This window comes from Sinohyriopsis cumingii, chromosome 6 (assembly GCF_028554795.1).
Source record: "Sinohyriopsis cumingii isolate HCF-2022 chromosome 6, ASM2855479v2, whole genome shotgun sequence".
Classification (NCBI taxonomy): domain Eukaryota; kingdom Metazoa; phylum Mollusca; class Bivalvia; order Unionida; family Unionidae; genus Sinohyriopsis; species Sinohyriopsis cumingii.
In genome coordinates this window covers 41,955,512-41,977,564 of record NC_142966.1, presented here as the reverse complement: position 1 = coordinate 41,977,564, position 22,053 = coordinate 41,955,512, and the positions used below count along the sequence as shown (strand labels likewise).

The 22,053-nt window shown below is 34.2% G+C and overlaps 2 protein-coding genes across 2 annotated transcripts in view; both read right to left on the bottom strand.

Moving 5' to 3' along the window:
* Positions 1–13,432, bottom strand: part of LOC149796786 (uncharacterized) — a 42,660-nt gene extending 29,228 nt beyond the window's left edge. The window contains exon 1 of the mRNA XM_089960647.1: positions 13,279–13,432. Within this exon, the coding sequence (XP_089816773.1) occupies positions 13,279–13,327 (49 nt within the window). The 5' untranslated portion in view covers positions 13,328–13,432. The remainder of the gene's footprint in view (positions 1–13,278) is intronic.
* On the bottom strand, positions 5,919–10,671 carry LOC149796787 (uncharacterized). The gene is made up of 5 exons (XM_089961441.1): positions 10,540–10,671; positions 9,967–10,101; positions 7,913–8,050; positions 6,849–7,001; positions 5,919–6,225 (listed from the first exon to the last, which is right to left on the bottom strand). The coding sequence occupies exons 2-5, from the start codon at positions 10,004–10,006 to the stop codon at positions 6,218–6,220; spliced, it is 339 nt and encodes a 112-aa protein (XP_089817567.1). The 5' UTR covers positions 10,007–10,101; positions 10,540–10,671; the 3' UTR covers positions 5,919–6,217.
* Positions 13,433–22,053: the final 8,621 nt, after the last annotated feature.

Genomic DNA, 22,053 nt, shown 5'->3' with positions numbered 1-22,053 from the left:
TGTAGAACAACATTGACCCAACTAATGTTTTACCAAAGTCTGAATTACAATTGATGAACAACGGTGACTGAACAAGTGGCTTTCAACGCTGACATTTGATTATGGGCCGATGTTTGTCCAACGTCTAATTGTTACATGGTTACATTATATTAAACAAAACGATGTTTTTAAATGGCAAAATATAATAAACTCCACTTTTCTCCTACTATATCCGATAGGCTAGCCGAAACACTAGCAGCTATCATAATATACAGTGGCTCATTCGCTCATGCAGTATTCGGCTTGTAAGACATGTCTTTGTTGAACAGATCTGACATTTGTAAGACATGTCTTTGTTGAAAAATGTGACAGATTGTAAGACATGTCTTTGTTGAATAGATCTAACAGCTTGTAAGACATGTCTTTATTGTATAGATCTAAAAATTTCAGCATACCATCGCAAAGATTTAGCGATAGTAAGTCTTACTATCGCATACATACCAATGATGAAAGTATCGATTATGGAACCGACCTACTACTCGACAAGAGCATGACGTGATTTTGTAGGACTAGAACATTTTGCAGTGGCTTATAAACCTTAAACGGTGCTTCTTCAGCATAAAGTGTTATTAATTAAACTTTATATTAATAATGTGATCAACGTTATCAGAAAATGAACATGATCTGTATTATCGTGTAATGTACACTATAACCAATGCTCCTGAAAGTCTCTTGGTTTACTGCCGATGAAACATTCGATATGAAAGTCATAAATGTACATTATTTAAGAAAAAAATTAAGATGATGTGAGCGAATCCTCTTAAGCAAATATGTTGAAATATACAACCTAACTGGAGTGGTAATTCATGCGTCAATGACAGTTACAAATCATGTTTACCGATTGTGCAAAACTTTGCAGACAGTAAACTATACTAGGCCGTCTTCAGGTGCAAACGATGCAGCTTTAACATTGGATGTACATGATATAACAATTCTATGAATTTATTGCATGATTCCAAATATTTTTTTACAGCCGCTTGGAGGATTGAGGCGGCGGATTCGTCACCCCACCTCCGTTCGGTGCTGAATAATTGAAATTAAAAGCAATTCTATGTGATCTACTTTGGAAGCAAATGGAGATTTTTGTATCACTCTGTAACTCATGGGTTTTTCTCCCTTACATCAATACAAGTGTTATCTGATGATATTTTTGAACATATCCATCACTCTTGACATGTATAAAGACTCTGGTTCAACTTTGACAAATAAGGTCACTGTGATTGTTTCATGATCTAGCTCCTTTAGTTTAGCAGCAACTCCTTTCTTTGACGAATGATCTATTTCCAAATGAAAACGGGATCCATGTGACCTAAATTATGAGAATATTTATATTTAGCTAATTGCATTTTGGACATTTCTTTAAATAATCTACACACTTAAAAGTTATGATATTATTTACCTGTAGACGTACGCTTAGCATACCAATATTTTCCATGGATATATATATAGGTTTAAAACCACGCCATCTGTTTTTTTTTTTTTTGTAAAGTGTACGTGTGTAATTCATATATTCATACATGCGGTAAACACTTTCATTCCTGATGTCGTCAAAAATTATTTGAGTAGGTATTTTTATTGCTATTACCAAGAATATCAATGGGAGATAATTCTTGGTGATTTTTGATGATTGTTGTTCAATATCTGTTTCATTTATAAATCTAAATTAATTATACTTTATCTGTATTCGTTTCCTCAGCGGCACACGATCATATTAAAGTAAAGTCAACTTGACATGTTTTTCCTGTTTAAGTGCACAAAATGTTATTTCAAACTACTGTACATTCTTCCTATGCACATATCCGAGTATAAATACAAATTTTGGGTTGCAAAACATCGACACCAGCTCTCTCTGTGACTCACATTACAGATTTGTTGACTTCTGCAGGTGAAGTAATCAGTTGTAAATGGATTTACATTATTTCTCCTACACTCAAAACCATTTAACTTTCACGAGTACACCAATAAGATTTATCTTAACTTTGTATCGTTTCAATGTGACTTCTCTTAAACTATTTGTTCCACTTGTTATCTATCTAACCTATTCCTTATATGTCATCGTTATTACACCCTTAATAGGAGTTACATTCGGTTTCATTTTAATGCATGAGCAGGGCCGTCGCTACCATATAGGCAAACTAGGCAGCCGCCTAGGGTGCTGATTTCAGGGGGTGCATTTTTAATTTTTTTTTATTGTTTATACATTTTGAAATTGATATTTTCCGGGGGGGGGGCGCCAGAATCTAACCTTGCCTAGGGCGCCAGATAGTCTGGCCGGGTCTGGCGCCGGCCCTGTACATGAGATATCAAATATTGATGTTTTTGCACTTAAACTAATGTTAAATATTTGAAATTAGTTTAAACCATTGATGTCATAGTCTGTGCATTGCTTGACAAAGAAAAGTAAGGTGACTGGGGCCAGTTTCGTAAATTGGCCCATGGCAGATTTCGTAACCTAAGGATATGTAGTGACTTTTTCAGTTCTTATTGTTTACTAATTAAAGATATAGATATATTTGTGAACTAGGTGTTTCAGACTTGTGTTGTTCTTGAAACTGATGTCAGGCATTTACACCTTCCATAGTTACTATACAGTATGTAGACAGTGAAAGACCAATCCTCGGCTAGGAAGAAGAGCTAGTCCCCATTGCAGTAAACAAGTGGGTTTCGGACAAGTAGAATATCTCAAAAACGGCTTGGATGACAAATATTTTCAGTTGCATTAACCTGTGTAGTACACACAATTTTGCATAATTATCATCTTCGAATTGGGCTTTTGTTTGTATAAATTCGGGGTTGGGGCACATCAACTTCTTCTGCTATGAACTGCGATTGACTTATCTGGTCAAGTGAATAATATTCTTATACTTTGTTTAAATAGATATAAAAAAAATATGGACCATTTTTACCTCACTTATTTATTTTATTTTTTATGATTTTTTTTATACTAGGCCGGTGATTGGAGCCTTAAGTCTGTGAATAAAATCTGGCGCCTTCCCCCTATAAACGCATATAGTTTGTAGAGGATGGAAATATAATAAGCACACACCTTTGCCACTTGGTATCCAGATATAACATGACCGATCCGATGGATTACGTGGTCGGAGCGTCCGCCTCGGGTGCGAGAGGTCGCGGGTTCGAACCCCGGCCGAGCCATACCAAAGATTTATAAAAATGGTACCAGCAGCTAACTCGTTTGGCGCTCAGTATGAAGGGGTTAGTTTTAGAACTGGTGGGCCTGGTGTCAGGATAATGTGGCTGGGTAGGACACGATGCTACATGTCTGCAGCATGATGCCCCAGTGCTTGACATCTATAAAACTGCCACACTGCAGACATCGTAAAGATATGACTGCAAAATTGTTAAAGCTACATTTTAAAAAAATCCCCCAAATATATTTTAAAAACTCATTGTCAACTGTTTCCATGTGCTTTCCCTCGGGATTTCATATTCAACATCAAACCTACAAAATCAGCTTCAGTAATAGAAAGTGGTAATCATAATTACAAACAATGAAATATTTGTCTCCAATAAGATAATGAAATACAAAATCTGTCAATCACAAATATAGAAATATAATTGGCACTTTTGGGACAGAATAAAAACCATCGCTTTAGAGACTACAGTTTAATCGAATCTTTCGCTTGAATCTCCAAAAATGAATTGCAGAAGTGTTTCAACACTGTGGAAAAAAGTGGAGAAAATAACAACTCAGAAATACAAAACATGTCAGCAAATAAAAACGGTCCACCCAATATGGTTTAGCCCCAGGGTTTGAATTGACACTAAGTATTTATTTGATATGCAACAAAGGCACACATAAATTAATAATGGAAATTTTTTTTTTGACAATATCCGCATGTCTTGATTTGAGAAGTACACACAATAACTGACCGAAAGGTTCTTGAAGTTAGCTATCCTGCAACCAGCTGCTTACTTTGAAATCAAATGACAATGTGCATGGTTATATACTATTTTTCGTTTCCTATTAGCACCAACAATAAAGTGTGTAAACTATAATAGATCTAGTTTTGACAGTTCTTGTGTTATCTCTGTAAAATGGATTTGGTACGCCTGTACATGTGAAAATCATCAAAACAACATGCTCCAATCATACACTGGGGACATAACAATCTTTGCGATGTAGATTTACATTTAAATGAAACTTAGCGCACTTTGCGTGTTATTGAATGCAAGTCATGGGCTACCAAAATAGGATGAACCTTTCTTTACTCCCTGTTTGTGCATATTGCTAGTCTTATTTACTTGATGTATTTTGTCTCACTCTATTTCGCGAACCATTATGCTCATTTAGTTCATTTACATCCAAAAATATATTTCTAAGCCACGCACCTATATTAATCCTCCTGATGATCCAAAAGAGAGAGCTTCTGACTGCATATTTCCAAGTTCCACCGAAACTGCTTGCTTGAATTCCAAATAATAAGGCACAATTTCAAAGATTATAAACTTTGCATTACACAACGTTTCGCAGTTGAGTATGTTTACAGCTGATCATAGTATAAAAGCAATTTTGTGAAATTTCATAATTCCCTGGTCCTTTTTATATCGCCTGTGAAGAACATGATCAACTATTATGGTGGCCCTTGCTTTTCGTGTCTGTAAGAAAGTGGTTTATTTAAGGGCGCGGTGTAAGGGCATTTTCCGAAAAGTGAAGGTCGTAAGTGAGGAGCAGTTTGATAATGGTAATATATGCATGGAATCAAAGCTTGTTTTACTGGCGTTAACTTTTCTTAAGTTTTTTACCATGTTTCTTTGTCATGGATCGCCAGATTGTCAAATACCCAACACGTTTGATATTAATTGGAAGGATTTGAAGCGGACAAGCTCAAATTCCAGACTAAACTCTCAATTTTGCTAATTTTCAAGTTTTGTTGATAAAATAACGGAACTTCAAACTTTTTCTTAACATACGTTTATATCAAGCGAAAGTTTGTGATCCTACCCAGGGTATTGCTAGACTGAGCTAACGTTTTGTAAATATAACCAGGATATTGCTAGACTGATCTAAAGTTTTCTAAATATAACCAGGATATTGCTAGACTGATCTAAAGTTTTCTAAATATAACCAGGGTATTGCTAGACTGATCTAAAGTTTTGTAAATCTAACCAGGATATTGCTAGACTGAGCAAATATTTGTGAATCTAACCAGGGTATTGCTAGACTGAGCTAAAGTTTTGTGAATCTAACTAGGGTATTATTAGACTGACCTAAAGGTTTGTGCAAACAAATCTTTAAGAAACTCCCCTATTTATTCTCGAAACTGTTGGAACAGAAAACACAAATTCAGAACAGTTCAACCTTTGTATCATTCAATATAATACAAAGTTTTAAAAATAACTTTCATTATCAAATGAAGGATGGTTCTAGCTTTAATGTTAATAACAATGTTGTCCTCAAAACGGGATTTCAAATTCTATCTCCATATCTAATTTTGGAATTTTGCGTCTGCGTTCCATAATCAGATCTTTTAGAATATTGAGTCAGATATGTAAATATTTTATGAACCAAGATCAATTGTACGAAACAAAAACAACAAGAAGAAAACAACAGCACACGACTTTGTATAAATACCTTAATATTTTCGTATAATCAGAGTTTCACACAGTGAAAAGTCGTTAACGCAAATTTCTATCACTAATAATTCGTTATCATTCGAACAGCTTATTTAAATCCAATGTGTTATCTTCTTTTTAACTGCGAGATCAAACACTTTGGACATTGAAAGTCCAATGAAACATGTAGATCTGCGGTATTTTGATTTATCGAAATTCATACTGTATTTTTTACTTAATGTACGCTGTTTTACAAAATTCAAATTAGTTTTATTCACATCTGAATAAAAACACTTAGACGTAAATTTACAATTAATATTTATTCACATTAAATCATATCAATATCGATCAATTATCAATTGCTCCAAACTAAACATAATTATATATCACATACATCACATATAGTTATACAATGTGTGCATATATATATATATATATATATATATATATATATATATATATATATATGTATATATATATATATAGGTTCAGTCCTCATTCGACTCTTCTCGAAGAAAAATAGAAACCATCTTTGTTAGTTCTCTTGTTTTTCAATTGTCAGGTATGATGGTGATTCCTCTGCATTCACCTATGTAAGCCAGTTTCACGTGGCTGAAAAAATACAACATTTGTTACTGAATATTTGTTATTGACCCAGCTTTATCATTTAACTATTTATATCAAGTATGAAAGAACAATTTCATCTGTTCATGTGAGATTTTTACAAAATTCTTCATCTTAACAACGAAAGCGTCAAACGTTTAGCATCTTGGCTAACAGATCAATGGAATTGGATAGGATTACGCCTGTCGTTCATTTTGTTCCTCTACCTACAGTTCAATAATGCGTCTGTCTTGTGAACGTGTAGTAAATTGAACTAAGAAAAGGCTCTAAAGAATTTCAAGTATGTAGGTTAGATTTTGATCTGTTAACAAATATGCCCCCCCCCCCGAAAGATAATAAATTTCTTAAATTATATTTTCAAACTGCGGGATGAGGTTATATACAATATTAATAAATCATATTGACATCAGTTTTAGACCGACTGACCAGTTGCTGAAGATGTGGCTTATCGGACAGTGTTAGACTTTCGTCCCCTGCTGCTCCTCCACTTACCTATTACTAACAAATATGCATGAATTCATGCGTGCGTGCGTGCGTACGTACATACATGAGCCTCTACAGACATACAGATGTACATGTGCTAAAAGTGGTCAAGACTACAGAATACTTACACACACTCCATGTTGCACATATTTCCGTAAGTCTGTCCGTCTTGGCCACAAACAGGTTGGTAGATGAATGTGCAGATGCAAGGAGCTTCCTCGGTCTCCTTGATATCGGGGACACTTTCTTTGCATTCTCCCTCGTGAGCCTGCACGGTGCCACTGAAATTAAGTCAACCATATGTATTTGTCGCATGTATGGATGAATGTCACATGACATGAAGGCGTATTTCTGCTTGAGTTTATGTATATTTGTCTTTATGATGATATTATGTACCATTGTTATGGTTTGTTTTAATATGCATTTAATTAGTGTAACACTGGTTGCACCATCGGGTTATCAACAATCTTGTCACGGAGGTTCACCAGTCTACATGGAAACTCATCAACCATCTGTTGGCCAAATAATTCCCCCGTTCATGATATTGGTAGTATGCGATATGTGCAGCACGGTGGCATCTGCATTCAAGGTAGACGAATTAAATTTAACATTTTAGGACTTAGAATTGTATACATGACCTATGTTGTTTTGTTCTTTGGTCCTAATATGGGACATATTTAGTAATACTGTAAGCAAAGGACTGGACTGGCGTTAGTGTGTGTGTGTGTGTGTGTGTGTTCATGTGTGTGTGTTCACTATTCTTCTATAACTGAGCAAAATGTCATTGTTTTGTGTCCTGCAAGAACCTGTTGCAATGTGTGAGGCTAAGCAGTCTTCATGGACATCTCAAATCTTCTTCAAAATGATATGTTCAATCTCTCGCAAAATGTTCGTCTCCAATAATAATAATACTATACACTGTACATTTACAAGGTACTTTTTTATAACGTAAGTTATTATATCTTTAATTGCACAGAACTATTTAAGGCCCATCAGAAAATTTGGGAATTCCTAAAGCAATAAAAGGGCACTGCGTTTTATTGAGAGGTGTCTATATATATCTACCTTTGTACTGAAATGACGTAAGATAGAACTATAGCACACACACATACACACAGACACACAAATATTTTCATTTAAATCACAAACCCTGTATTATACTTGCTTAGTGTTTACACAGAATTTAGCTTACGTGCACTTGAGAGAGCATGGGTTTCCATACGTGTGACCGTCAGTGCCACAAACGGGGTTGTATTCCATGGTACAGATGCAGACGTGCTCAGGTGAACTTGTCGCTGTGCACTCTCCTTCATGAGCCAACTCGGCACCACTGAAAATGTTAATTATCATGTGCGTGAAATGATCTCGAAGTCTACTATAGTAAAGCTCCCTTCACTAGCTATCTTTGTGACTTTACACATTTGGTTGTAGACGTTGTAACTTCATACAACTCGTAAAGCAAGGACATCAAGTAGGATTGGTATTACTAGAAATAGTAAAGAAAGAAATTTAAAACAAGACCAGGAAATTACATTATCGCATAGACCCCACATCATAACGTGACCATCTTTGGCAAAATGAACTATGGCATAAAGGACATAGAAATGTGCATAAATGATGATGACCCAATTAAATATCTCTCTCAATAAAAAAATGAAAATCATGAAACAATTTTATCTTGAAAGGATGCTCAGCTGAATTTGGAGAACTTTAACAGAAGCAATATGGATCTAACGCAGGCTTCTTGTTTCTTTTTTTTTTTTTTTTTTTTTTTTTTGTTAATATCATACTGGTTTATTCGTCTTCTTTTTCGGTACAACAGAACATTGTAGATAAATCGGTTGAGTTCACGTAATAGCAAGCACCCTCGACCTTCACATTATGTATATATAATCAACTGAGCTAATTATGACTGACGATAATGTAAGTATTATTGAATACACCTGGCGTTCATCAACGTGACCGAAGGCTGGACATAAACTTAACTTTCGAATCGAGAAATCAGTTTGGCTGACTTTCACTTAAAAGTAGTCAATCCAATGGCTTAATCATGCAATACTCATTAAGGCTTACGTTTGTGAAACCATCCAGATTATATGTATTGTATGTACTCTACTCTAACGGTTCTTTTTATCAACACCTCCTCGAGCTTCCACTTGTGTTATTGCCGATTTATCTCCCATTACATGTATTAGGTCCTCTCTATATGTATGCATGAGTGTGTGTGTTTATTTGTTTGTGTGAGTGTATGTGTTTAAAGTTGTTAACTTTCCAACAAAACTAAGTTTCCAGAACCCAAATACAATGAAAGCTGCTTTGAAAAAGGTCTCCAAATTACTCAGTCACAATGGTACCAAATACCTCATGCTAGAGATGATGTTCTTCTAGTCAAACAAAGTTTTAATTTAATTAATTAATTTTATCGATCTTTCTGATTGGATATTATTTGGTTTATTGCTGGGGATATTATTTTTTATTGTTATAATTTCTGCTTTTAATTTTTAAATATCCTTGAAGACAACGCAAAATCAATATGTCAAAGGAATTCTACATAAATGAAATCGTTTCACTGGAATAGACGCTATTTTATGGCTTGAACAATTCGTGTGCTAACGTTGCTACTATAGGAATAAATTTATATAAGTTTCTTATTTGGCAAGACTTATTCCTTTCATCCTGAAAAGTAGGGACGAATTGACTTCAGTTTTTTAAAAAAATAATCTATGATTACATAAATTCAGATGCCATCAAAAATATTATTGTATACAGTACGGTATACTTCTCTCTCTCTCTCTCTCTCTCTCTCTCTCTCTCTCTCTCTCTCTCTATATATATATATATATATATATATATATATATATATATATATATATATATATATATATATATATATATATATATACTGTTGTTTTATTGAATATATGGATCATGACCAGTTGCCTCTATAGGAACCTTCCGTTTCCTTGCATCAAAGACCCTCGCACCAACACAAGAGGTTTCGTTAGTTAATCTGAACATCATATTTAAATACCTGCAATGTACTAATAAAGCTCACTTTGAATCCAGACATAAGTTCTCTTGGTTTTACCCAGTTTACGCCCTCGACATTTCATATTTTGATCTGTAATTAACATAAAATAAGGATCTCCAAATGATGCAGGAAACAAGGAAGCACGAGCAGTTTCTCCGGGAACGGCCTCAAAAATTAAATAATTAATTTTTTACCTGAACCTTTCCAGGACTTACTTGCACTTCCTGATGCAGTCGTTACTGTATGTTCGTCCATCCTTTCCGCACACTGGCATGTAGATTTTAGGACAAACACAACCTTCAACGGACCTCTTCGCCTTGCACTCGCCTTCGTGAAGCAGTAAAACACCTCTAGAGAATTAAACATTTGAACCAATGTAGACCGGTTTCTGAATATAATTCGAAATTTTCTTAAAGTACTAGACATATATTCAATGTTTTCTGTAAATCTTGTAAAGGGTAAAAGACACCACAACAAAAATGAAAATAAAAGCAAGATGCAGAGTAATTCTGAAGAAAACAAGTTCGAACTAACACATGCTCCGCTATTTTTCATTTCTGTTCTTTTTGGGGTAAGTAAACACGGGTAATATGTTATTATATCCCAAGCTCTTTTCTAGATAGGCTTGATTATTTTGATTTAAATCCTGGTAATGACCTACGTGGCGTTTTCTCTCATTGAGATGTTGCCGGTTACGAAAAAAATTCTGACTTAGAAACATATTTGTTAATCTGTACAATTGTTAATCGTTCTGGAAATCACAAACCTATGACCTCAACAAAGCTCACCTGCATTTCATTAGACACTCATTTGCATAGGTAACATGGTCAGTTCCACAAACGGGATCGTAAATACGAGGGCACGGGCAATCGAGCTCTTTCGGCGTGTCACAGGGTCCAGTGTGATCCAATTTAACTCCACTATGAAATGTAAAGAAAATGTATTCATTACACATTTCAAGATCTGATATTTAATTGACATTTGAGCCTGTCGAAATCATATAACTGTTACAGGCATTGACGCTATTGTGACGCCATAGCACAGGTTGTGACCTAGAGCTAAATTAAGTGCGCGCATTTCTAACATGTGTTAGAAATTAGATTTCATATTACAGTTTCAAATTACGGATCTAAAGACATTAATAGTGGATTGACCGTCGCAAAGATCCATGTATGTATGTATGTATGTATGTATGTATGTACGTATGTATGTATGTATGTTCAATGACACGCCAGCGCAAGTTTAGCTACATAATTAGACATTACGAGCCCATTGTGGTTTATGTTTCTATATTTCTTTCCGAAATTCTTTCAGATCAGATTAATTTTATTACCACGCATATAATGTTATACTTATAAATTTACAACTGAGTACTCCCATGCCCACATCACAGCAAACTTGGGACCTTATCGTGCAGTATGACGTCTTGTAGTACAGATAAATACTACAAAATTCCAACAATGTTAAATTACTGGAGTATAAAATCCGGAGAAATACAGTTCAGGAAATATAGGATTAGTATAAAAAGATAAGTATATAATAATTTTGAATTAATATAGTAATTCTTCACCTTCCATGGGGCTGCGTATTTCACATACCGTCCAAGTTTGTGAAGTAAACGAAATAAAAGCATTTTCTCAGTTTTTGTCAACTCCTGTTGTATTAAAGGAATATTATATATACATACTGAGATATTAAACTGCGGTCAACCGGAAAGTCTCATCATGATGTCTGTGAGTGCATTAGATTGTCAATTTCGCTGAAAGCTTAATACAGGAAATTAAAGTGTCAGCAATTGTTCCTAACATCGTGATTAGATTAAGACACTGATGCGTGAAAATTTGATATTTTATCAGAAAAAAAAGAGAAAGGTATCAAACTAAATTAAGTAGAGAAAAACATCCATATCAATATAGAAATTATAATTATTTTTGTACCACTGCTTCATGTTGCACTTGCAAGAGCAATAATCAAGTCTAATTCACCTTCACTGAATTGTCCTCTCAGGAACAAAGCATTTTAGGCCAGCCAATATACACGAAATAACAGCTTACAACACGGTGTTGCATATAACTAACAAATATACGTTTGGTCGAACCTGACTATAAATATGCATAATGTCTAAAAGAGAAATTATTTAAGTACCATTTTCGATTTTCGTTTTGCCCGACCATTAGAATAGCTCACAGCCTTTGGTTCGTTTTTATCTGTCGTTAAACATATCCTATCTCTTGGAGTTTTATAAAGATGGGTATGACACTTTTCTACTAATGGTCACCGCATCATTAAACATTGAATTATTTTATAAAAAAGATATTGATCTTCATTTATATTAAATAAATTCACAACATAACTATAGATACTAGGTGTTCGTAAATTATCTCTAAAGAAGGTAATGCTTATATAAAATACATAGTATACGTTAGTAGTGGGAATTAATTGAAAGGGAACATTCTATTATTTAGTCATCATAAGAAGTAAAGTATTGATTTTCATGGATTGCATATATTTTCAACATCTTTTCATGAACATTGTATTTCAATTTGGCGATGGATGAGATGTGAAACTATCAAACTGGTATATTTTGTCGTCTGACATTTTCTTCGCGCATTGGCTGTACTAAAAATGAGAACGATTGTTATTCGTTTACTTAGCGTTTCCTGGAAGATTTCTTATAGAAGATTTGAAGAGTCAATATGTTTTTCTTTAAAAATGCGACCAATAATGGTGTATTATCATCTAATGAAAAATAATTACTGCTTATTTAGGTGTAAATGTTTGTAAACTATGATCACATTGTGAACGTTACAGTGTCAACATTACACATAAATGTTCACTCATAATGCAGAGATAAAGAAAGATAAACAAAGATGGACTAATGTTAACGAGTTTTAGTGCTATATATTCACATTACTTGCAATCCATTTCACACTGGTTGCCATACGTCTTCCCGTCCAGCCCACACACCGGCATGTACTCCATGGTGCACACGCAAACCGGATTTCCAGCTAGAAAAGAAATACATTCTTAGTTAAAATATGTGTGATTGACGGTAATATGGTTACGAGCTGAACCGTAGACATATGTTTAACAAAACTTAATACATTTCGAATGCAAGAAAGTTAATTCTCACAAACAATATTTCTGCCTCTAAAGAACCATAAGATTTTCTTCCTAAATTCCAGGGTAAATTTAACTAAGTTATTTTCTATCTATTTGTCTACTTATAAAATAGGAACATGGAAGGAAACACACCTAGAAATTGTCAACACAGGCACTAAAATTAACTTGATGAATGCCTGTCCGGATTTACGCTTCATTTTGCCATATCATGTAGCAAAATCATTTCAAATTAACTTGATGAAGCCCTTTAATGACTGCAACTTTGATTCGTTTCACACATCGCTCATAAAATGAATATTCGTATACATATACTATGTACATTTTGAAATTTAAAACTATAGAGAATTTTTGCTTCACATATTTTGAAGAGAGAGAGAGAGAGAGAGATTTGTATGCGTTCTCACCAGCAATGGCCACAAGACCTACAAGGGTTACAAACAGGAGAGCCTGCATGGTGTCTACTACTTCTTTGATAGGATTATGTGCGTTCTCAGCTTGCAGCAGTTTTGTAACGGCTCAGCGTCCAACAGCCTCTTTTTATACCCTTGATTGACACGTAATTTATATCGTTTTCAGTACAAACCTATTCTCAGGAACAATGACGTATTACAATACCTGCCTCGCTATGAGAGCTCTGGATTTGTGTTCATGTGGGGAAAGTTTTGAGCCCGTAGAATTTGTACTGCCTCCCCTTTAGGACTTTTAAGCTATGATCAATATATGTATCCACATCTGATCTGTTAATAATTGATTTTAGCGACATTAATTAGGGTCTGTTTTGATCACTTTGCTATCTTATAGCATAGGATACGTACGGCTATGGCATCGATTACTCGGGATGATACGGGATGTTTGCTATTGGTTCACTGAGTAATTACAAATCATTTTACTTTTGACAGGAAATCGCTCCTCGTACCAACCCGTTTCAAGAATTTTTCAAGTACTTTTCATGAAGTAATTTATATCATCGGTAACATCAAAGGCTGTTGGAGTGTACACTGTATAATGTGTCCAAGCTAGATGACACCTCAAATGTCTGTGGTCAACTACCTGACAAGGTATCGTTTTGAGTAAACAAACCCAAAGATTCGAAAACACAATAAATGATAAAAGAGTAAACTTTTCTCTTGATGGACGTCAATCTCTCCTACTTGTACCGACTTTTCAAATTTGGGTACTACTGCCTAACAGCTATTTTTCTTGGGGAAACAGATAGAGAACCTTTTTATTAAAAAAAATCACTAATGAGAATATTTATTTAAAATATTGTTTTAAATGAAATTTTGAAGAAAATATCGCAGCATGTAGGTCATTTCCCTATATAAAAATGCATTAATTAATGTATGCACACTGTGCAGCAACAAGAAGGTGATGCTGTAAAATGGATTCAGCAAGTGAGTGCAGATTGAATACAATTTTGTAGGCAAGACACTAAAGATTCCAATATCAATATTTTTGAATGCGTAATGAACGTTCATGTCAATCAGCTATAGGAATCGGATATTCATGAATGTCTTAATACGCATGGAATCAGCTAAAGTATTCTACTGACTGAGGATAACAATAAGCATACTATACAGGTTTCCAGGACATAGTTTTACCACTTAATTGACAGTCGGACGACTCCGGTAATCTAGTGGTTAGAACGTCCGCCTCGAATGCTGACGGTCGCCAGTTCGAACCTCGGCCAAGGCATACCAAAGACTTATAAAAATGGTACTAGCAGCTGCCTCGCTAGGAGCTCAGCATTAAGAGGTTAGTGTTAGGACTGGTCGGCCTGGTGTCAGGATAATGTGACTGGGTGGGACATAATGTTATATGTCTGCTAGACATCACTATAAACTACCGCATTGCAGACATCGTAGCGATATAAGTGAAAAATTGTTATAGCTACGTTAAAAATCCAAAGCACAGGCGCACACACTTAAATGACAAACTCTGGTGAATTCATTTTGTTTCACTCCCTTAACGATCTTTGTTAACCTATATTTCAATCAGGCCCGGCCCTTGGATGTGCTGGGCCCATGACAGCAAGCGATGAACGCAGGGCCAAAAGCAAACAATTGCATTGCGAAGTTGATTTCCTGAAAGTGCGGGGCCCAAGGCGGTTACTTCATTCACCTTGCCCTAGGGTCGGGCCTGATTTCAATGCATGCATAATTTTGTGTTCTCACTCAAGGGAATGTCCTCTCGACTACTTTACATTATTATATTATTATTATTATTATTATCATTATTATTATTATTATTATTATTATTATTATTATTATTATTATTATTAAATCAGGTGTGATGTAGATAATTGCTCCTGTCAGTACATTGGCTTAGAGCAGCCTTTGCTCTTCGCACATAGTGCAAAGTAAACAAAAGACCCATATTTTTCACCGCTTTGCTGTACTATTACACCCTGATTTATTTCACATGTGTTAAATTTCAGCATTTAATATTTGTACTGAATGAAACTTCATATTCCTTTTAGTTAGTGCTTTCTTTTCTTTTGATTTTTATTTTATCGCCAGAGAAAACGGTGCATTGTTGGTGTTAATGCGTCACTTGAGGCACGGGTCCACATTGACACAACTCCTTGACTTGAGTGCACACTAAAAGTCAATTGTGGATAGCTTTCGATAAATAAAAACATTCGCAAACACAAGGAAAATTTCAATTCATGGTGATACATGTGACCGATAGAATTTCATTTTGAAACCAATCTTATAAAGAATAAAACTTTTGCCAGAATGCAATTTTTTTATTTTCGGTGTACACATGAGTTCAGAGCCTTTGTCAAAACGGGCCTGGCCCATTCTACATACAAAACTGAGAAGTACAAAATTTATCTACATTTTTACTCCGTTCAGATATATAGGAAGTGGTCTAATTCATACATTCATAAACACACTGGTCAAATGTCTAAACCTTGAACCACCACTGCATACAGGCTATTCTTTAAATACACATTTAACAGAGACAAACCAAGTTTGTCTAAGGTCAAAATGATTGTTGCTTTTAACATCAAAGTAGAAAAATCTATTGCATTTCTAGAAACTGTACCCGGAAAAGTTTGGCGATGGACTGTCATTGAACAGTTAGGACAGTGGGGAAAAGTTTGACAATGATTGTCATTGAACAGTTAGGACAGTGGGGAAAAGTTTGACAATGATTGTCATTGAACAGTTAGGACAGTGGGGAAAAGTTTGACAATGATTGTCATTGAACAGTTAGGACAGTGGGAAAAGTTTGACAATGATTGTCATTGAACAGTTAGGACAGTGGGGAAAAGTTTGACAATGGATTGTCATTGAACACTTAGGACAGTGGGGAAAAGTTTGACAATGGATTGTCATTCAACAGTTAGGACAGTGGGGAAAAGTTTGACAATGGATTGTCATTGAACAGTTAGGACAGTGGGAAAAGTTTAGCAATGGATTGTCATTGAACAGTTATGACAGTCGGGAAAAGTTTGACAATAGATGGTCATTGAACAGTTAAAACAGCAATAAGCTATGTTTGTGTAAATTACCATGCCGATATTTGTATGCTGTCATATTTGGTTTGTAAAAATGGTAAATTCTGCCATACGTGGTGAATTGTTATCTTCAAAATGTAGATGCAGCCAATAATTGTTTTTCTATTCAACATTCTATTTCTTTTCTTAACCTCTTTCCTTTCATTTTAATGTGACAAAAATAATTCTCTAGAAGTATGTTCATTTTTGTCTTATGGTTGAAATACTCTACCAACAGCTATGCATTACAAGCACGTCATTACGTCATCAGTCGTTATGCCCATAAAACCTCTTTAAAAATGTTTAACTAAAGAAACATTTTAAACATGGAGAATTTTATACCATTTTCAGGTTGTATAAAAGATTTCATACAGTTGTTTCATACCACATTCATTTCATGAAACCTGTTGCTAGCTTTTATGTTTTTTCTTAAAATTAAATGTCTTTGACGTCATTCACCGGCCGATGTCTGAATCATTGTCACTTTGTATCACGTAAAACATGTGAATGGAAGCAAAAACGTGAGAGCTCTCCTAAAAGTATTTACTTATCCTTGACAGTTTTACTAGGACCCCTTTTCACCCTTCCAATGGCGTATTTAAGGACGTTTTAAAAATTAAATGAATTTGTAAGGTGTAATAATATGTAGATCTAGCATGTAGCTGTGGGAATTATTTTCGACTGCATTTACGTGCCGTGTTTCTCTTTCTTACTTTCGTTTATTTCAAAAGCATGTCAGCTTTTCAAAACCTTATCGAATGTATGAATTCTCTTTTGACTTTCATTTTATTGCATTCCCTCCCACGCTTCATCGTATTCAGGACTCATCATTGTCAAATACCTGTATCCTCCAATTTACCTACCCTCGGACCCTCCCCATTCAAAAACCACAAATTCTTATCTTTATTTGTTGTGATGTTAGCATGAGAACCAATTTATAGCTTACTTTATGACCTTAGTACCTATTCACCTCTGAAATATTATAAAGTATATTTATCTTATGATCATGAATTTCAGATTTAATGGTTGTTACAAAACAGTTCCACCCCACCCTTCCTGCAAAAGTAATTCTGGAGTAGATCAATCCCTTAAAATATGTAAATCATCATGGAAATATATACACGGCACAGTCTTGACCTTATAGTGTCAAATAAAGCGTTAAGTCGTACGAATATACGTGTAAAATGGGTAAAGCATTTGGATGATTTTCTTTTCAAATGAACATTAACTGTTATGAGAAGTATTCACGTACCTTTACGAATGTTCTTTCTCCATAGAGAGACAGACAGACAGAGACAGAGAGAGAATTCAGGCTTTCTAAAAAGGGGTGTCACTCCTATAAGGAGTAGACCTATATCATGGGGAATCGAGAGGTATGGGTTCGCTGTTGGAAAACAAGCCTTTTGAGCTCTGACGAACGGAAATATCTTCTTTAAATAACTGATATATAGAAAATTACATTCTAAGCATACGTCTAAATAAAATTTAAATTCCAGATACATGTAAATTTACAATATTCCTTCATGATTACCAACTTCATACAAACTGTATAATGTCTGTCGTTTATAATATAATACGAATAAATAAATATTGAACAAATTCACCATAGCCATGTAAAATTCAAAAATTGCGACTAATACAACAATCATTTTGAAGAAACACTATTTCACTAATTTGAAATAGAATACTAAAATAATATTTTTTATTACTTAAAGAATATTTTATTTCTAAATTAAGTATTACTAAGCATGATGCTGGTAGTGAGCTCGTCTTTTACAATAATGAATACTATTATTACAAGTAAATATTAATTCTTTTTACAATTAAATTTTCCATCACATTATAATAGAAAATAGAAAAAGAATATATAAAAACGTTGCAAACGGGTCCATCCTAAAATAATTCCTATCATACGATCTTCAACATTGAAAATCCATATACCCTAAAGAAAACCTACCAGCACAGACATTTGCTTACCTGTAAGAAAGACAAGCCCTTTTGAGTGCTGACCAAATAAGGACATACGTCTGGCTACTTAGTACCTAGGTTCGTCAGAATCTCATACAAAAATCTGCTGCAACACAGTTTTTTTCCATGAAACTAGTGAACTCTTATATCAATAGAAAAGAATTTGACTTGCTCAGTACACGTGGCTACTGAGTCTAAATTTGCTGACTTAGAATACAAGAAATGCATTATATAGTGGGAGTGATTTTACACTTTCACATGAAAAGCACAATCTTTACTAAAATAAAAAACATTTTACTACAAGAATAAAAAAAACTGCTTTTAATACAATTTACTGAAAAATAAATCCTAAGAATACCCTCCGGGTCATTTGAGTCGAGTCTTCAATTCTCGATATAAAAAATGAAAATTATATTTATAAAATAAAAAGTGAAAGGTCAAAAATACAATGATAATAACATTGTAAAACATTCAATAAAATTAAAAAATACAAGGACAATGAAATTGTAATACTTTCAGTAAAATTAAAAAATACAATGAGAAGAAAATTGTAAGACAACAAAATTAAAAAATACGATGAGAAGAAAATTATAGAACACTCAATAAAATTATACGTGATATACTTCTACCACTAGTCTTATTAGATAATTATCACAATATTATTAGCATGCAGTTCCTGTTTTCTTTATTTTTCTTTTTGTATGTTATTTTACGTTTTATTGTATAATTTTTATAACATCAGCATAACCTATTCAAGGGTGTCTACGGTTATTGTGTTGATGATCATATAGTTTGCAATCAGATAGAGAAATGGTGAAGTAATCATCTAAAACAAAATTCCAGATGCTTATTAAGTGCGTAGAATTCAAAAATTGCTGGAATGGTGCCAAGTTAATCGGTCGAAGTTGAACAAGTTGGAACAAGTAGTGATATGCCCGTCGTATGTAACGGACATCGAGTCAATTGCGCACTGGAGCGGCATATTCATAATATCGACACGACACTCTTTAATAATGCGACGTTAAATGTGGCATTCCAATATAATTTCATTGATGAGGCAAACAAATATTTGATTTGAGGAGATATATGTGGTACGACGCGATGTGTCATAAAGCAAAAATTAAATTCTGATGGATACTATCTTTACCATCCAAAAATAGGCTATTATTGATAGATTCAAGTTGAGACAATGGTTTAAGTGTAGGACCGATATTACAATGTAAAATGTTCTTATCGATACGTTGATTTAGCGTTGATGACGCAACTATTGTCTAAATTAAAGATCATCAGATACAATCATTATGCTCGGTACACCTTGTTACTGAGTCTAAATTTGCTGACTTAGAATACAAGAAGAAATGCGTTATATAATGCAAGGGATTTTACAATTTCACATGAAAAGCACAATCTTTATTAAAATAATACACATTTGTACCACAAGAATAAAAAAACTGCTTTAAATACAATTTACTGAACAATCCAATCCTAACAAGAACTACAGAATGAAAAGGTAAAGATGTCATACTTTTAAAGGTAGATACCATTAAAAAGAAAAGACACTACACAAATTTTAAATATTTTAAATTTAGGGTGCAAATTTGTTATAAGAATCGCAGTCAAATAAGTCGAAGCCTTTTGCTGCTGTTACGTCATCGAAAACGTTCTTAATTAGAACAAAATTCCGGTTCAGATCAAGATTTTGATATTTTTTTTTTTTTTTTTTTTTTTGTCAATGCGTCTCGCGAAAGAACGGCTCCAGAGCAGATTTAGATTTCGCTGAAAACATAGCCTTGGAGCGGTTCTGCCTGTATAAGTAAGAATTGCAAAGGGTAGAAAGAGAGTCCAAAAACGGGAAAATATACTCTAAAATGTTTTTCCCCCATGGAGGGGGTGAAACTGTGGCATAGACATTTTGAAAATAACATCGGGAGTTGGAATTCGCTGCGTGAGACGTATGGCTCACTCGTCCCACTTGATTTTTCATAGCTTTGCGAAAGAAGCAAGGGCCTTGAGAAAATGTGAATCGAAACGGAACATTTAGGTCGTTTGGTGGCGCTATTGGTATATCCAAACAAACTTCAACAATAGAAATTTGGAATAATTACGTTAATTATAACATGTAGAATATTTGATTAAATGAGTATTTTCCGCAAGAATATGGTAAGGAAAATTTACACGTAAGTATATTGTCGTCAATTATGATATCGCTTCAATTTGTGACGTCAGAATTTCGAAAACCCCTAAGTAGCACTGACAGTCAGTCGGAACTTACTTGGCAGTTTCCATCAGATGACAGAAAAAACTCGAATGTAAATAATTACCATTTTAAAGTGGCCCCTTTCCCATGCTTGGTTTAACGTCATAATAGCTTCATTAAGTCACAATATCTACATTTTGTTGTTCCTTTCCGAATCGCGAAATCCCAGTATCCTCGGTATATAAAAACCCACAATATACTTTTTGTTTGCTTAGTTATTATTATTATTATTATTATTATTATTATTATTATTGTTGTTGTTGTTGTTGATGTTATTATTAGTATTAGTATTAGTATTAAATGTTTTACTTTAAAATGCTGATTAACACCACATTGCAAACTTTAGACATGCTACAGTCGCATTGAATCAAACTTCGTATTCATTTTAGTTAATTATTTAACTGAGTTAATCTTCGTCCTTTTCTTTTCCCTTTTATCGCTAGCAGCAAAAAGTGCATTGTTGGTATTAATGCACCGGGTCCTGTTTTAAGCATAACTCCTCAGGTTGAGTGAACAGTAACAAATGTTGCAAGGTTTCAAAAGATAAATTTTGCAATAAAGAAAATTATCCCAATTAGCAATACATTAAATACAAATGACTGTTAAATGTGTATAGTTTATTTTGAAAACAATTTTTACAAAATAAAATTTATGACCACAGTATTCTTTTATTTTGAATACTAACTTTAGTGGAGAAGCTTTGTGGGCTTCCCCGTCAGCTCAAACTCGAACGTACGAGCGTTATGATGTTCAGGCCATGCCAATAAGTCATGTTTTTTCAGTATTTGCATAAATTTGAATTGGTATTGCTGTGAAATCTCATCGCGGCAAAGGAAATATGTATCCAGTGTTTGAGGAAAAACTCCATGTACATAGATAAGTAAAATTAATACAAATCAGTTTAGACTCAGTACAATTTTCGCGCATTTTGTTTGCGGGAAGGACGCCTCAGTGTGTGCTAATACGCACATACAATTGAAAAGTGGAAATATTTGCTGCAAGACTGTTTCAATTAGAAAATGTTATTCCAAGCGATTATTTAAAAAAAAATTGTAAACTGCGATAATTGTGTAAAACTCTCAGCCTTTTTCTTCCATTCAAGGTGCATTTTTAGTCACGGAATCCCCCGATAAGTTTAATTTATTATAATCATTAACATAATGGAAATCTTATACGTGAGAGGTCTTCTAAAATAGTTTACTTCATATCGACGACTTTGACATGTCTTTCAAACTTCCGATGATATATCTAAGAACATCATAGTCCCATTTTTCAAACTTCCGATGATGTACGTGACCACGTCGTAATGATCCTTTTCAAACTTCCGATGAATAGCCATAATGTGCCTAACTACGCTGTAGTCCCACATTTCAAACTTTCGATGGTATACGTAATTACCTGTTCGTCCCCGTTTTTCAACTTCCGATAATGTGTAGCAAAGATCGTGGC

What these genes read in the sequence shown, in the direction of transcription:
- LOC149796787 (XM_089961441.1), bottom strand. Translation starts at nt 10,006, where the DNA reads ATGGACGAACATACAGTAACGACTGCATCAGGAAGTGCAA. An exon ending in GACTGCATCAGGAAGTGCAA is followed by an intron (nt 8,051 to 9,966) that starts GTAAGTCCTGGA and finishes TAACATTTTCAG; the next exon opens with TGGTGCCGAGTTGGCTCATG. An exon ending in CCATGCTCTCTCAAGTGCAC is followed by an intron (nt 7,002 to 7,912) that starts GTAAGCTAAATT and finishes ACTTAATTTCAG; the next exon opens with TGGCACCGTGCAGGCTCACG.